Raw genomic sequence first — 15513 nt, forward strand, 5'->3', positions numbered from 1 at the left:
AAGAAGATCAAGTGTTTCTCAGTGGATTCCGAGGTTGGGATGCACAATTTTTCAGTAATGTTCTAGTAATACACAGCTAAATGCAAACCGGTGAAGTATTCCTTTAAAATCAATAGAGAGAAGAGACACTGTGCCATGATGCTGAGTCAGTTGAAGCCAGAGCTGCAGGTACTGCACAATCATGGGTCACACGGCGGTGTAGTGGCTAATACTGTTGTCTCAGAGCAAGAAGGTCACCGGCTCAAATCCCTGTTGGACCAAGGACATTTCTGAGTGGAGTTTGCATGTTCTCCCCCGTGTGTGAATGTGAGCGTGAATGTTTTGTGTGTTTCCCCCGTGATGAACTGGCGACCTGTCCAAGGTGTCACCTGGGATTGGTGCCAGCAACCCTGCGACCCTCAGGAGGAAGATAAAGCAGTAGACAGTGAGTGAGTGAGGGTTTACAGTAGATAGTGGGTTGCTTTAAAGTTGTGTATAGCTGTCAGTAATCATCAGATAAAGTAAGACGTCGGTTCATATGTGACCAGTCTCAGTCCAGGCATGAATCATCTAAGCTCAGGGTCACTCCGACCTCCTCTCTCTCTTTCTCAAGCTGTGTTTCCCTCTGCCTGAACTATCTCTCATGGGGAGGATCATTCATCACGGGTGTCAAAACAGCCTGGTCGTCCTGTGATTAGTGGCTCTTTTAGGTCAAACATCACGGTAGCACACACTAACTCAAACAGCCGTGTGTGTTTGCGTCTGCATGTGTGCGTGCGCAGACAGGGGAACGTTTGTAAGCATAAAAAAGAGTGTACATCATCCTGTGAGGGGCAGGATATCAAATCCAGCTCTTCTGTGTATTCCAGTTCCTCAGGGACCAGGTAGAGGCTTCCACCTCCGACTGGTTTTGTGGAGATTACAAACTGTGACTGACACCATAGCGAAGACGCCTGGTGGTGTACTCATCTGATCAAATGTTTCCTCCATCTCACAGGGGCAAGAGTGGCTGTTAATGGCATCAGCAGGTGTGTTTCTGTGTGAGCGTGCCTTACAACCGAGGATCAGGCTCCAGACTCATTAATACTCATTCTCTTCTGCAAGATTCATGACTACAGGGAGCTGGGCACATGCACATTGTGATTAATCCCATTTATCCAAGAACAGTATTTTCATTTAAACACCTGCATTAATATTAATGCTATTGTAAATGCAGTGTAAAATCATGATCTCATGTATTAGATGTACATGCTTATCTACACATGTAGTACATCAGAATGTGATTTGGATGTGTTTGGTGATTTTGTCTTATACTGGAAAATGGATAACACGTGCACCATTAATTCATCAGCAGCTTGCAGTTACAGTGGAACTCATATTTCCTATGGTATTCATTTTACATTTACACTGAAAGACACAGAAACACACACAAATATAGGCGAGAAACGATATATAATAGTTCACCCACACACACGTGTAAAACTGGCAAAACAAGGAAATAATCAGAATCAAATTGAGGGAAATGTGCAATTATGTTACTCCATAATAAGAATAAATTATGTTTCATTAAACAGGTTTTAAACTCCCTGTACATTAAGAATAAAAAAAATACATCAGCAAACATCAATATCAAGATCCTGGGGTGCATTACTCATAATGTGTCCTGAAATTTAGACAATACTTGTCAGGAAATAATATTTTAACAAGCAAATAAAGTAGTAAATAAAAAAAAAAACGTGTCAAAGAATAATCGATAAAATTGAGTGAGCTTCACGTAAACCCAGATTATAGCGTTAGTGGAATCTAAAGACACTGACCAGGTCAGTATTTGGTTTGACTTTTAATGTGCACCTACTTTCTATTGTCGAGGGTTAATATCTGATCACCCTGTCACCAAACAGTCGTTTACACCAGAGAGTGTTGAGAGTGTCTTTAGGGGCTCCAGGCACCTGGGAGGCCTGACATCGAACCAAAGCAACTCCTTAACTGATTTACTGACAAACTAGATATTGCTAGCACTGAATTGACTACATGCACGGACCATGGTCTCTTCCTGGTATTCAATAAACTATTTTTGGGTTAAGATTAGTCGGTATACAACGCTCCTACCATAGCTAATGATAATAACAAAACTACTCTAACAAGTTACAACATATATATTCTATTTATTGATCATTTAGTTGCCAAATTGCAGATTTTTCCTGTTTATTTCATTCTACCATTTTCAAAAGTTGCACGTGGACTCGCAGCGATGGACGCTGCAAGTGCGGTTTTCTTCTTGACGTAGTCTCGTAGGTTGTGTAACATAGACTCTGCATGGAGGATCTTGAGAGGAATAGACTGCAGTAACCATCCCTGTTGATGTGCACACGCACACACACACACACACACACACACGTTAGTCAGTCTCCGATGACACTAAGCATTATGGGACATTATGAGAAGTTGTTGAGTGTTACCATGATTGCGTGACAGACGCTGCCGTGTGTCTTGTCTCCAGCTCTGAGGTACTGCAGGGAGCTCTTCACAAAGTCTTCTGGTGACAAAGTCACGACATTGGTTTGTTGGTAAGCGGCCATGCGAGTGGAGACGCCAAATGGGGCGACTGTCTGGGGAAACGAGAGGGGGAAAAAAATCACTTTAAAAATAAATAAGTCGCTCTCTCTTTTGTTGATTCAAAGGTGGATGCTCATATCACCTGTATAATAATCCCTTTATCTATGTATTCGGCATGAAGACCTTGAGAAAATCTTTCCACAAACACCTACAGGAACATACATTTTCAAAAAAGGATGAGTGATCATACAACATAATTTATGAGGATTAGAGCTCTACCAGTGATACCACACTCACCTTGGAGGCAGAATATAGAGTGTACAGGGGAAATGGAATACAGGCAACTCCAGACGAAACATTCACAATCACCCCTCTCCCCCTGTTGAGGGCAGAAATGAGTTGAAACAGTTGAAACACGTCGTTAATCAATATGTTTTGTTTTTATTGTATTATACATTACATCTAATGAAGAAAACATGGGTAGGAAACCTGTTCTCCATGCCCGGAAGGATTATTTTGCACATCTGGAGGAAAAAAGAAAATATGTTCAGAGGGTTGTCTGCGAGGAATACAGAGCAGTTCATGTTTCATTAACCATCTTTCAGCCCTGACACGTATGATGAATATACGTGTTCGGCCTGATGGAGCTCTGAGGGCTGAGTGGGTGCAGATGGTGCAGGGTTATTTGTTCATACACGCCTTTCAAATTCATTTTTTCAAATTTCATTTTATATTGCACAAGAGCCAATTGCTAAAATATAAAAAGAGTTCATTGTTTTCTTACCTTGGCCAAAGTCTTCACATTGCAGTTTATCACCTTTGTAATTGTCTGAAAGATTGAGAAATTTGGTTTGGTTTTCTGTGAGACAAATAATTTGGTGAGGACATATGATGTGAAAACTTGTTTATCATGCATCAACGTGTGACATCCTGAGTAGTCTTGTGTTCTGTTTCCTGTTTTATTTTGAAATAATTACCATTGCCTGTCATTTCAGAGCCTACTTCCTGTAAAGTTTCCCTCCTCTGTGATTACCTGATATGTTTCACCTGTTCATCGTTATCCCTCCACCTGTGTATTTAGCCTGCATGTTTCCTGTGTCTTTTGCCAGTTTGTCTTGTCTGCTGACCAGTAAGTGTCCTTATCAGTTACTAGTAGCTGTCTGACCTGATTTGTGATGTTGTATTGTTTTGTTGCCTTGTGCTCTTGAAGACCAGTAAAAGGTGTTTTTTCTTCACACTTCACACTGTGCCACTGTACACATCCAGTGTACATTCAGCCTCATACAATGTGTGTGTGTGCGCATGCAACAAGACGGAAAACAGCTGCTTACACCTGAACATGGCTGCAAACAATGCTGGAGTTAGTTTAGAGAAATTGTCTTTGTTTGTATTTGACGGTGTATTTTCTACCGCACTAGGTGCATTATAGCACAAGTAAGACTGACTGTAAGGTTATTTGTTGTTCATCCATCCATCTTCTATGGCTTTTTCCTCCACATGAGGGCTGCAGGCGGCGCTGGTGTCAATCCCAGCTGACATACAGTAAGGCGAAAGGACGCCAGTCCATCACAGGGCCGCATAGATTTCATTTTCATGAAAACCCCAAAAGGGCTCCATAAAGTAAAGTAGTTGAGGCAGTACTGACCTTCTCCAGCTCTGCACACTCGAGGAACCTGCTGGGAACGTAGCTGGGCAGCATGCCCACGTTATTGACTGTGGAAAGACGCAAGGCAATAATCCAATATGTGATAACTGTGTTTTTTTTCATTCATTTGGTTTGTGTGGCATATTGCTAGTATTTTTGAACATGGAGGAATAAAAACAATGTCCAACCTAAAACCCCAATGTCGAGGTCCCTGAGCTGATCCTCGATTTCACTGAAGACATTTTCCTTTGTGAAGTCTGCCACTATCACTTTCACCTTCTGCCCCGTTTTATCACCTATGAAGCGTGAAAACACCAGGTCAGTAATATATTATGAACTCTCACGGATGACATACGGCACACACTGTATGTACTGTAGATCAAAGTAAAACGGCTGAACACAGAAGGCATTGCTTTACCTATTTCCTTGGCAACTTGGTCCAGTCTCACTTTGGTTCTACTCATGATGACCACACTCATCCCTTGCTCAGCCAGCTGGACAGGACGGGGGACATAATGATATGTGTTAAAACAACATATTGTGCAACAGGTATCAATAAATGTTCATAAATCAGTCACTTACCGCAAATGCATATGCTCTCCCTATGCCCTCTGAAGCACCGGTCACCACTGAAACAAGGATGCAGCCATGAGCTGTAGAAAAGCTGTCCGTCACTTACTTCTCCTGCAGTTTACATTCTAACCACTAGAGACACTGTGAACCAGCATTGCACGGCCTTATCTCCCTTCCTCTGCTGCCACACAGAGGAAGAGAGATGTGTGTTAGTATTTACATGACACCCAACCCATGCTGTTCTAACAGGCTGTACCAATACAGCATGTTCTCCAACATCTGATAAAGAGAACAAACTGGACCTGCTTGTTTCTGAGAGCTCGCTACTCTCCCCATTCACTCCCAACCTGGGTTACCAAGATCGTGGGCTTCTTTTCTTTCAGTATTATTAGACATAAAGTGATTAGCATCAGTATTTACCCCAGGCCTGTTCCATGTTGGATATTTAATGTTATGTAAAAACCTAGATGACTTCAAATGAGACTGATGCTGCTTCAAGCAGCAATTTAACACTTTATTTTTACACTATGGCTAATCAGTTAGATAAAGAGACTCCTGACACACACACACACACACACTGTGGCTTTAAAACTTGTTACCAAACTTCTCACATATTGAGAATCAATTTCAAAATCTTTCTTTGAACCTTCTCGAAAGCTGAAACGTGATGTTCCTCTGGGAGACTGTAATTAGCTCTGGCACATTACTTTCTCCTCACTTTGGCAATGTAATGTTTCACAAGTCTTCAAAACTCAAAATTCAATTGACCTTTTTGATCTGGAACCTCTCTCAGTTCATTTTTAATTTCCTATCAGCAGCAGCAGCAGCAAACCAAAGTTACTACAATCAACCAGACCAATAAAACAGTTTTATGTTTGTTTTTTTTGTTGATGATCTGTCTCAGCCTTTGTATCAGAGCATAAATACTTAACATGGATTATGTGACAATTTGTCTTCTCTGCAAAATATGATGCGACATTAATAGAAACCCTTATTCTGAAATACAATAAGTATCCATTAGTGTATGATCTCATCAGATCAAATCTTGTCCTATATGCTGCACTGCTGCAGGTTTTCGAGAACAGTCAAATATAACAAATATAACAATGCACTAAGAGAAGGTTGTTTTTATATGTAAGTTATGGACGCACCTATGGGCTTGGAAGAACAGACTGGTGAGAGAACTTAATCGTTTGCCAATTGAAATGTCACACTGGATTTCTAAACAGAAGAAGCTTCAAATGCTGAATAACTGTTTTTTTAGTAGTAAAATTGACGTCTTTTGAGTTTTCAGTTATAAAGACGTAAAAGAAAAACACTTGTGTGCAGCGCAGTGTTCGCCATGCGATGCAAGATCCAAACACTGCTAAGAAACACAGAGAGAGTCGTGTGGAGTCGTGTGGAGTGGGGCTGATCATAATTAATGAACACTGTGTGAACTCATTTGACAATTGCTTTTTTATTTATGTGAAACCATTGCACAATACAGTTTTAGGGTAATTTGTAAGTAAAGTAGGTGTTAAATTATCTCTCCACTGAGACTAAAGGTCTGTACAGGCTCGGCAAGAACAGAGAAGTGTGTTCTCTCTCCCAGGGCTGTAAGAAAAGGATGACATCATTATTGTCTTGCAGCACTTGTTTGGGAGTTCTTGCAGCTTGTTCTTGACCCATCATCTGGGCAGAACTTGTTGCTTGCGTGGTGTTCAACAACTATTGTGTGATTGGCCACAAATGAATGCATATGAATGAGTATGTACAGGCCTTTACACATCACATAGGTGCATATTTAGCCTGAAGAAATCTGGTTTGATCCAGCATTCCTTCAAAATACGCAGATAAGCACTTGAGAAGTGAAGATTTAATGAAAAGTATTCCTAAAAGGTTTTTCTCTCATGTTTGGCACCAGCAAACTATTGCACCTGAAATCTCCTGTGTTATAACTGCAGTAAATGTAGGTTAATATTTTTAGACTTGACTGTTGCCTGCATTTTTCATGTCCCCCACCCGTCTCCCTACTCTGTTGTCACTATTTTTAGCACGAGACACAGCATCAGTGATGACCACAGCGATGCATCATTATTGATAATGAGGTTGTTCTACATGGCGTCATTAAACTGTGACCTTCTGAAACAACTGGGGCAGTTTTGTAGTGTGTGGAGAAGTTGCTCAGTGAACCTCCAGGTCCAAGCAGCTTGTCCTCAATCACTCTTATAAATGAAGGAGCTCAAGAATTTCTGGGTCTTGCCTAAAAATAAGGCTTGTGCTGATACTTACTTACTTACGTACTGCCGTAGACTGGACTGCTATAGTGAGGGGGAAAGTGATTCTAAAATCATTTAATTTACTTGTTGGTCCATGTTACAACATACACTGATTATCAGAAACTCTGGCTATAGTGACTAATAGAAGGAATAATGTGCTCCTCTGTTCAGGACTCACCTGAAAGTTCAGAGGGAGGAAGTTAGCTAATCAAAAATAACTGCTGCTCCATCACATTAATGAGATTGTCTGTTTAGGCATTAACCAGGATGCTTTCCTGTGGAGGCAAATCCAGCTGGGATGAAATGATGAAATCGGAGACTTAATTTAACATTACCTTTACATTACATGCAGGGCCTAATTCTGGCTATTTGAGTTACTGTGTCACCCATTTACCTTTTTTACAGCACTGAGATTTTGATATCTTTTATCAGGAAGAGCCACAAGATGATTTACTGACAACAATAACAATGGCCTGGTTCAGTTCATGTAAGTCAGGAAAGTGAGATAATTTGCATTTGTGCATTTCCTATACTGTGACCTGCCAAAATGTCTGATGAGATAAATTATGATCCACACTTGAGACAGTGTTTCAGCTTATATTGTGCTAATACAGAGTTTCAAGTGTAGAGTGGAAATCAAAGAGGCATCTCTGACATCTTGTTGGATCATATGCTAACATGAAATAGTTCAAAGATGACAGCAAACACAGCTCTGAACCCCTGTGACCCCTGTTCGCCCGTTATGATTACATGTTAGAGCAGAGGTGTCAGAACTGGCGGCCTGTAGGCCAAATGCCTGTGATTTCCTCTTCCTTTAAACACAGCATGTGTGACTGAGACACTGCTGCCAGTGAGGTGATAGAAGATTTATAATAAGATATTATCACATTATTAAATGTATTACATTCAACATTAAATGATATGAGCTTGTTTAGTGTTTTATTACCCTTGTTATTTACTTATTTTTAGATTTTTTTTAAGTCCTAAATAATGTTTTTATTGTGAAGTGTACACCATTCCTTATCAGAACAAACCAAACATTTTTACTTTGCAATTCTATGAAAAATCATCATGAATATCTTAATTATGATATCAAGATGGAATATTGTGTAATTATGGTGAGGTCATATTGCCCACCTGATACTGAACAGCTGTTTTTTCACCCACTTTTTCCTTTAGGCCGACCTAGAGGCGAGGCGAGATGCTCAATGGCACCCAGGACATTTGAGTTTGACACTCATTTTTCTAGAGGTTCAATTATTCAAGGTTCAATATGTAGAGATTCACCAAGCACTGAAGACAAAGGTCTTCAGCTGCTTCCATTTGCTATAATAATGTCATGATGCATGAAAATAATCACAGCTAATCCCATACAATGCTGGTCTTGGTTTTGCCAAAAACACTGGGTTGGAAAACCTCTCATTGTCATTGCGCTTGTAAAAAATAAAATTATTACAGGAACTCATGTGATATTGAATTACAAAAGATTGGGATGTTTTAGAAATTGGACACTCTAAATTGACTGTAGGGGTGAGTGTGAGAGTGGATTATTGTTTGTCTTTATGTGTTTCCCTGTGATGGACTGGCGATCTGTCCAGGGTGTACCCGGCTATCGCCCTATGTCAGCTGAGATTGGCACAGCGCCCCCCTGCGACCCTCATGTGGAGGATAAAGCGGTAGAAGAGGTATGGATGGGCTGTTTCAGTCTCAGTGTGAGTTAAATGAACAATAGAAAAATAATAATCTGTCTGACCATATCCAACAGTCTGGGACATGACTCATCCATATCCATTTATGCAAATTAGTTCAACAAACTTCAACGACAAAGTGGATGCAATCATCAAAATCCTATTGGTCAGTCAGTGTTGCATAACCCCCAAAATGGCGCTATCAATGCCTATTGTGTGTCCTAATTACAAGCCCATGGCAGTTCCAGCGATAAGGTATCAATGACACATCATTAAAATCCATATGGTATTTTATCTGAAATCATCATGATTAAGAGAATGAACTACTTTATTTAATATTCCTTGCACAAGTCCTGTGCACCGCTTCTATACACTATTCCTTTGATGACCCATTAACCCACACAATGCATCTTAAGCTCCTTGAGGTGAAGAAAGGAGACAAACATGCAAACATGTTTTGACGTTGTCAGGAGAGAAATGAATGCAAAGGGACGTGGTTTATACAGCCTGGAACACACTGTTCTGATGGCTGTTTTTCTTGTGCTGGAATAGAATCAAAGTGGGCTTTGGGGAAGAAAGGAGAGATTTTTTTTTCCTTTTTTCTTTTGCATGAGGCTTCTTTTAGCACTGTGGGAGACTGAGCAAACCCCTTTGGAAGACGCCAAAGGAAATCTTGCAAGTTGATGAGACTTCTATGGGACTTGCAGAGGAATGTCTGTGTGTAATTACACATGGAGATGGTCTGGTGGTGAGTCAGAGTGTCCTCACTTTTTATTTTGGTTAAAAAGCGATGAGGTGATTTTCAAGTTTACTGGAAGTTTGCTTTCTTTGCATAAACTTATTATCTTGCATTGCAAACTGTGATAGGAGGGCAGTTTAAACCGTCACCAGTGACACCAATTTTAATGAGTGAGTGAGTGAGTGAGTGAATGAATTGTGCATCCTGTAGGACAAAACACCATGGATTAGAATATCAGGGTGTCATGAAACCACATCATGACATCACATTGGGTTATGTATTATCTATGTAACAATCCAATGCAAACTACAAATAGCACTTAAAAATAAAATTAACTGATCCCACTGACCATTGCATTGAGTGGCCAAATACCCCAAAAAATTGATTTCCGCCTGAGTGTGACTAACACGTTGTCTTTCCATTACCTCTTCTGTTCCTTCTCTCATAGTAGATAGAACTTTATAGTCCAGTCAGAGCAGGAAAATGTTCTCTCTCTGTCTCTCTTCATCTCTCCCTCTTTCCCTCTCTCTCACACACACACGCACACACACGCACACAGCGCTCACCTGCCCACTCTCCCGTAGATGTGAAGAATGTCTTTGCCAGCGGAAACCACACTTTTGGAAAAAGTATCCTATTGAAAAGCAGCAGTTTCACTCCATAGTAGACGGCAACTGCCGCACCAAGACAAATTAAAACCGATTCAGTTAAATCCATGATGTCTGACTTAACTTCTCTGTGTTTGTGTCTGCTCTGAGAGAAGTGTTTTTGGTCCAGAGAGTCATTCAAAAATAAGGACTGACAGCAAGCGGGAATGACCCTTCCAGAAGACACTCCCATTTCAACAACAACACTCTCAGTCTACCTCTGACTTGGATACAAACACACACAAAAAAACTTGCTTTGAATCATAATATTTTAATGCTGAGCTTCTGAATTTCCATGTTCATACATGCCAAGAGCAAAGTGTTGGAAACTGATGATCAAAAACAAATACCAGAACCCACATGACTCTACTGACTAACAACACATTTGTTTTTGGTTTATTGCACACACCTTTGGCTTGTGGAATAGTTTTTATATTTTGAATTAGAAAGAATGAGTCATCATATTTATGGCATAATATGATTACACACTATCCTATATACTGTATGTACCTACTATACATTCTTTATTATCGGCCCTGCTTTATTAACCCACATATTAATCCCAACCAATGACAACTGTCATATTCAACAGATTAACAGGCAATGAAGTAATTGGCACTTTGGTCAAATAATACATGTTATTAGTCACTAAAAAATAAATAATAGAAGTGTGTGTCTAAAAAAATAAGATCTAAAATGAGAGCTAGAATGTGCTGGGGTCGGCTGACAAAGGAGGTGACCTTCTTTTTTAACTTGTTTCTCCCAGAGCAATGACAAATCTTTTAGCCTGGTCTTTGTATTGCACACATGTGCATAGAGCATAACATATGTAAATGTGCATATGTTATCAGAATGAAATGTGCTCTACAAGAAGAAATTGTTTACTATTGTATATGATGATTTATTAGTTTTAATAACTGAAAATACACATTTTTAAAATATGTCTGTCTGATGATGTGGTATCAGAATACTTTGATATAAGCAATGTTTTTATGTAACAACGTACAAATACAATGTTTCTGTACAAAATTCACATATTTGTACTTTACTTTATTTATATTTCTAGCAACTTTTTCTTTTACTCCACTACATTTCCTAAATAAATTGTGTACTTTTACTCCACTACATTTCCTCTAACTATATTTGTTATTCGTGACTGCTAAATAAAATCAGAAGAAAAAGTATTGGTCTGTATTTATATAGCGCTTTTCTAGTCTTGATGAGCTGCTTTACACTATAGATTTGACATTCACCCATTTACACACTGCAACATGGGGTTAAGTGTCTTGCTCAAGGACACATTAGCAGAGCCAGGAATTGAACCTACAGCTTTCCAGTTGAAAGACAACTTGTCCTACCACTGAGCTGCCATAGCTCAATCCTACTTCCTCACTTTTTAATACTTTTACTTCTAAAACTTAAGTATATTTTATACCAGAAAATTACTTTTGATACTTAAGTAGAGTAAATGTCATATACTTTAAGACTTAAGTAATAAAAATAAAAAGTGACTTCAACTTCTACCAAAGTAATTTTTTTGTACTGATACTTTTACTCGTGTCACTTTTAGGTACTTTATACACGATAGAAGTGCAATATAAAACAATTCTTAATATACTGAGTGACGTCTAAAGGTACCAAAAAAGACAATCTGCAGCTGGCTACGTCATCATTACGCGACTCCAGTCGTGCTCGCGCCATTCCCACAAGCGTGTGTTTCCATCTCTTATTACACTACACAGGCAGAGCTTCAGCGGCCACAGTTGTAAACATTCTACTCTACCGTCGTCACGCTACGAGGTGAGTCCACGTTTTTATGTATATTTTGCTCTGTTATCAGAATATATGCATTATTCCACTTAATATGCGTTGTCGGCCCTTGGTTTCCCGTTTAATAAGTTTAGCTCGCTAGCTAGCTCAAAGTTAGCTTTGCTCTAATTTAGGTTATGTACGATTTGGGAAGTCGGTGTCTCTCGTTTCCACTCGCAATTTGACAGGTGTCGTGTTCAGATAACACATGGTGACTATAAACCATGTGGACAACTTGTGAACATTTCGGACTTTAAGTGATATTAATGCGACACAGCTGCTGCACGGCTATAGCTCTCACTACAAAGTTTGTTTTGGTTCTGCGTCCATTTAATAACAAACTCCCATGCTTCATAGATGCGCGGACCAGCACATGTGATTGTAGCCGCGATGAGAAAACCGTCACAGCAACGTTGTCTGGTAGTGTTAGCAGCAGAGTAGCGTACCTAGCTGCACTTGTTTAACGTCAGGCAGTTTTTAGTAAATCTACCCCGAGTAGCATCGTATTAATAGATTACGTTTTACGTAGTAGCACATCAGCCTTTAGTGTTCACTTGCTGTTTAAGTTATATGTCAGCGTATAACCACCATCAGCAAATGTTACAAATGTTAGCAATTGAGGCCGTTATTCTGTCGAGTTTTGCAGCTCTATCGAAAAATGCTACCGTATGGATTTTCATTGATAACTTATCGTGTTATGACATCTGTACTTGTATGTGTGGGTTACAAACGGAGATAAATGTGGGGTAAGAATACAGGGAGCATGTTTTATATACTCTATTATTATTATTTTGATAATAAAGTGTAAAGGAGCGTACTGTATCTCGATAGGCCAATATCCCCTATCAAATAATGCTCCCATCATTGCATGGGCATTGTGAGAATATAGGGAACATGTTTTGATACTCTGTATAACATGTTGAAAACGTGAGCTGGCTATAACGTATCCCAGCATGTTATATTTTTTGACGTGTTCCTTCATTCAGGAAGGACTCAGCGACTCTAAATTATCTGTATGACCCCTTTATTTGAGCAGGTAACCTTTTAAATGGTTCACGTATTTGGTCAGTAGACTGATGCATCACATTGACCACACCTACATCTCTTGTCATAGCTTGCATTTCTCTACATTTAAATTGCATATATGCTGTATAACAGGTAACAGGCATTTTTTCACTTCATTGTAAAAAGCCTCAGTCTAAATGATGGCAGCATTCCATTTGGCTGCTCCTTTTTTTTTAGAATTATTAGGTGTGTTAGGTATTTATTTGAACAAGTCAGACTGTCTGCAGTGAAAGATGATGGTGCAGATTGAACAGAGAAAATGTGTCAATAACAACTTGCCACATTTCCACTCTATATGGATGTTGGGCATCCCTCCCTCAATTTTAGCTGCATGTCTTGCATTGTTTGGACTCCTCTTTGAGGAAGAAATTGTCTTTGACAAGTAGTAGAAGAAGTCGTCTTTGACAGAAAACCGACAAAGGAGTTTTGTCGAAAAGTTTTGTGCAAATGTATCAGAGACTCATTGCATTTACATTTCTGTTCAGTATGTTCACAATGCATCTCCGCCACCTCCCAAAGTGGTTTGGCAGATCAATCCACTCTCGGTTGTATTTACACCTCTACTTATAAGTGGTCAGGCGCTATCCGATTGCGAACCGATAACAGAAAACAGGGGGCCTATTTGACTCTGAGTTTGTCATTTGGCTCCCAAACAATGAGACCAGCATCTGCCTGGCTGATTATTGATATGTGTGAAGTAGTATAAGGAGTCTTGCCAACCTGATATATTTATATTTACAGTTATCAAATTTAGAAGACATGTCCACACACATCAAGTCATATACATTGAGTATCAGATGGTGGAATGTGTTCAATCCTCCAAATAACAGTTGTGTTTAAAAGGCTTTCTAAATTATCCAGTGACAAATTGCTTTATCATGCTTTCATTGATTCGGTTTGATCTTTTTTGTCTGGTGTTATATTTGGTAGACTTGTCTCTCAAGAACTGGAACAGTAGGCTGATTGGTGAGCGATGCCCTCTGCTTGACCCAGTTCTCCCAGATTCAAGATGGTTAAAGCAGCAAACAATTTCAATTTTAAACAAAGATTTGCCCCTCTGTGAATTGTTGAGTTTGTTCCCTCTGGATGAAGATTTAGTTGTAAGGAAAAAACAGATTTAAATATAGCTTTGTTCCACCAGCACTCAACCAAATAACATTGCACAGATTCAGCAGACCCATCATCCATTTGAAGTTTTTTTTCCCACCATATCTCTATTACTTCAAGCATCGTCAGCCTGTCAGCCTGGTGCCCTCTGTCCGTCTGTTAACTGTGGCTTACTAAGGGCACCAGTGTGTGCAGTAGTGTGGTAGAAATGTTTGCTAAATGAACCACTTCTGCATGCCTAAACAGTTGTGCCTTAGAGAATACTCAAGGCAATGTGCCATGCACTTGATGCCAGAAATCATACTTTCTTCGGACAACACAGCAACCACCAGGGTTAGAGTTAGCATGCTTGTATGGAGATCCATCTCACTGCTATATCTCGAGAGTCGGCTCCATCTACAGAGGCGGAGTCAGTGTGTGGCCTATAAATTGATTTTGTGTATACTCGAACTCTGCAACTTGTCCGATTACCTGTCTTACTCGCACTACAGCCTTAGCTTGATTGAAATGTAAATGTACTGAGTGTTTTAATATAAATCGCATATTAATCAATTTTATTGTATTTTATAGGTGTATCTCTACTCTAAATACAGCTCATATTTTACACATATGGATGAATCTTTTTCTAAATTTCTGGTTTAGAACTCTTGCACACACTTTTCCAATAGTATACATTAATCATATATGTCTCTGCAAGCATTGACTCCTCTAGATTCTATTATTTCTTTTCTGGGTTAACTTTAGTTACAGATGGGCCTAGGTGTGTTTTTCTTCACTATATCCTCTGGCTTGACCAGTTACATGGGATTTACATGTAATGTGTTAATTTGTTTGGCAATGATAAAAGATGAATTGAACGTGCATCTGCAAATTTGGCAAGTCCTCCAACAGTGAGCATATTCTGCATGCCTAAGACCGTAGTATAGTGATTTTTCTATTTGGAAAATTATCCTTGTAGAGGCTGAGACATCGCAAAATGTGTCCGCCAGAGGCAAAGCCCCTTCATTGATGTCATTATATTGATGCTACTTAATGCTACCAAACCAATATAACAAAACATTTTTTTTAACAATAGCATTGTTACTGAATAAATAATTCATGGATTCAAGGATGGGTTGTTCATTACAATATTCAGTATCCACAATGTGATTGTGTTCGTAACACTGGTAAATGTGCACATGCTACAACTACACACATTGGATCAATGTGCTGAATATTTGTTTCTGGGCTGTAGGTGGCAGCCTTGCTCTATACGTCTGTTATTACTAGTGGTGGCTTACTTTCACCATAAACATGACAACATGTTACCTTGTTGTGTTTTTGTTCCTGAAATTAACTGTTAATATTTGTTTCTTTTGCATCTCAGCAGGGCTGGAACTAATGATAATTTTCCTAAAAATTATGACATTCTTAAATCACAAACCAAAATTGATCAAGTTGAATG

The 15513-nt window shown here is 39.4% G+C and overlaps 2 protein-coding genes across 2 annotated transcripts in view; one reads left to right on the forward strand and one right to left on the reverse strand.

Moving 5' to 3' along the window:
• Positions 1-1472: 1472 nt before the first annotated feature.
• Positions 1473-10158, reverse strand: hsd17b3 (hydroxysteroid (17-beta) dehydrogenase 3). Its single transcript, XM_044026864.1, has 11 exons — positions 10008-10158; positions 4763-4809; positions 4599-4674; positions 4369-4476; positions 4181-4248; positions 3320-3364; positions 3025-3059; positions 2833-2914; positions 2678-2743; positions 2439-2588; positions 1473-2334 (listed from the first exon to the last, which is right to left on the reverse strand). The coding sequence occupies exons 1-11, from the start codon at positions 10156-10158 to the stop codon at positions 2185-2187; spliced, it is 978 nt and encodes a 325-aa protein (XP_043882799.1). The 3' UTR covers positions 1473-2184.
• Positions 10159-11777: 1619 nt separating this feature from the next.
• Positions 11778-15513, forward strand: part of ipo11 (importin 11) — an 87364-nt gene continuing 83628 nt past the window's right edge. The window contains exon 1 of the mRNA XM_044026533.1: positions 11778-11888. The gene's annotated coding sequence lies outside the window, so the exon portion shown is untranslated. The remainder of the gene's footprint in view (positions 11889-15513) is intronic.

Source organism: Solea senegalensis, linkage group LG5, assembly GCF_019176455.1.
Source record: "Solea senegalensis isolate Sse05_10M linkage group LG5, IFAPA_SoseM_1, whole genome shotgun sequence".
Taxonomy (NCBI): Eukaryota; Metazoa; Chordata; class Actinopteri; order Pleuronectiformes; family Soleidae; genus Solea; species Solea senegalensis.

Excerpts from the sequence above, each read along its gene's own strand:
- hsd17b3 (XM_044026864.1), bottom strand. The coding sequence starts at position 10,158 with ATGGATTTAACTGAATCGGTTTTAATTTGTCTTGGTGCGGCAGTTGCC. Across the intron at positions 4,249-4,368 it reads CCTCGACATTGGGGTTTTAG|TCAATAACGTGGGCATGCTG; the intron begins GTTGGACATTGT and ends GTCTTTCCACAG. Across the intron at positions 3,060-3,319 it reads ATGTGAAGACTTTGGCCAAG|ATGTGCAAAATAATCCTTCC; the intron begins GTAAGAAAACAA and ends TTTTTCCTCCAG.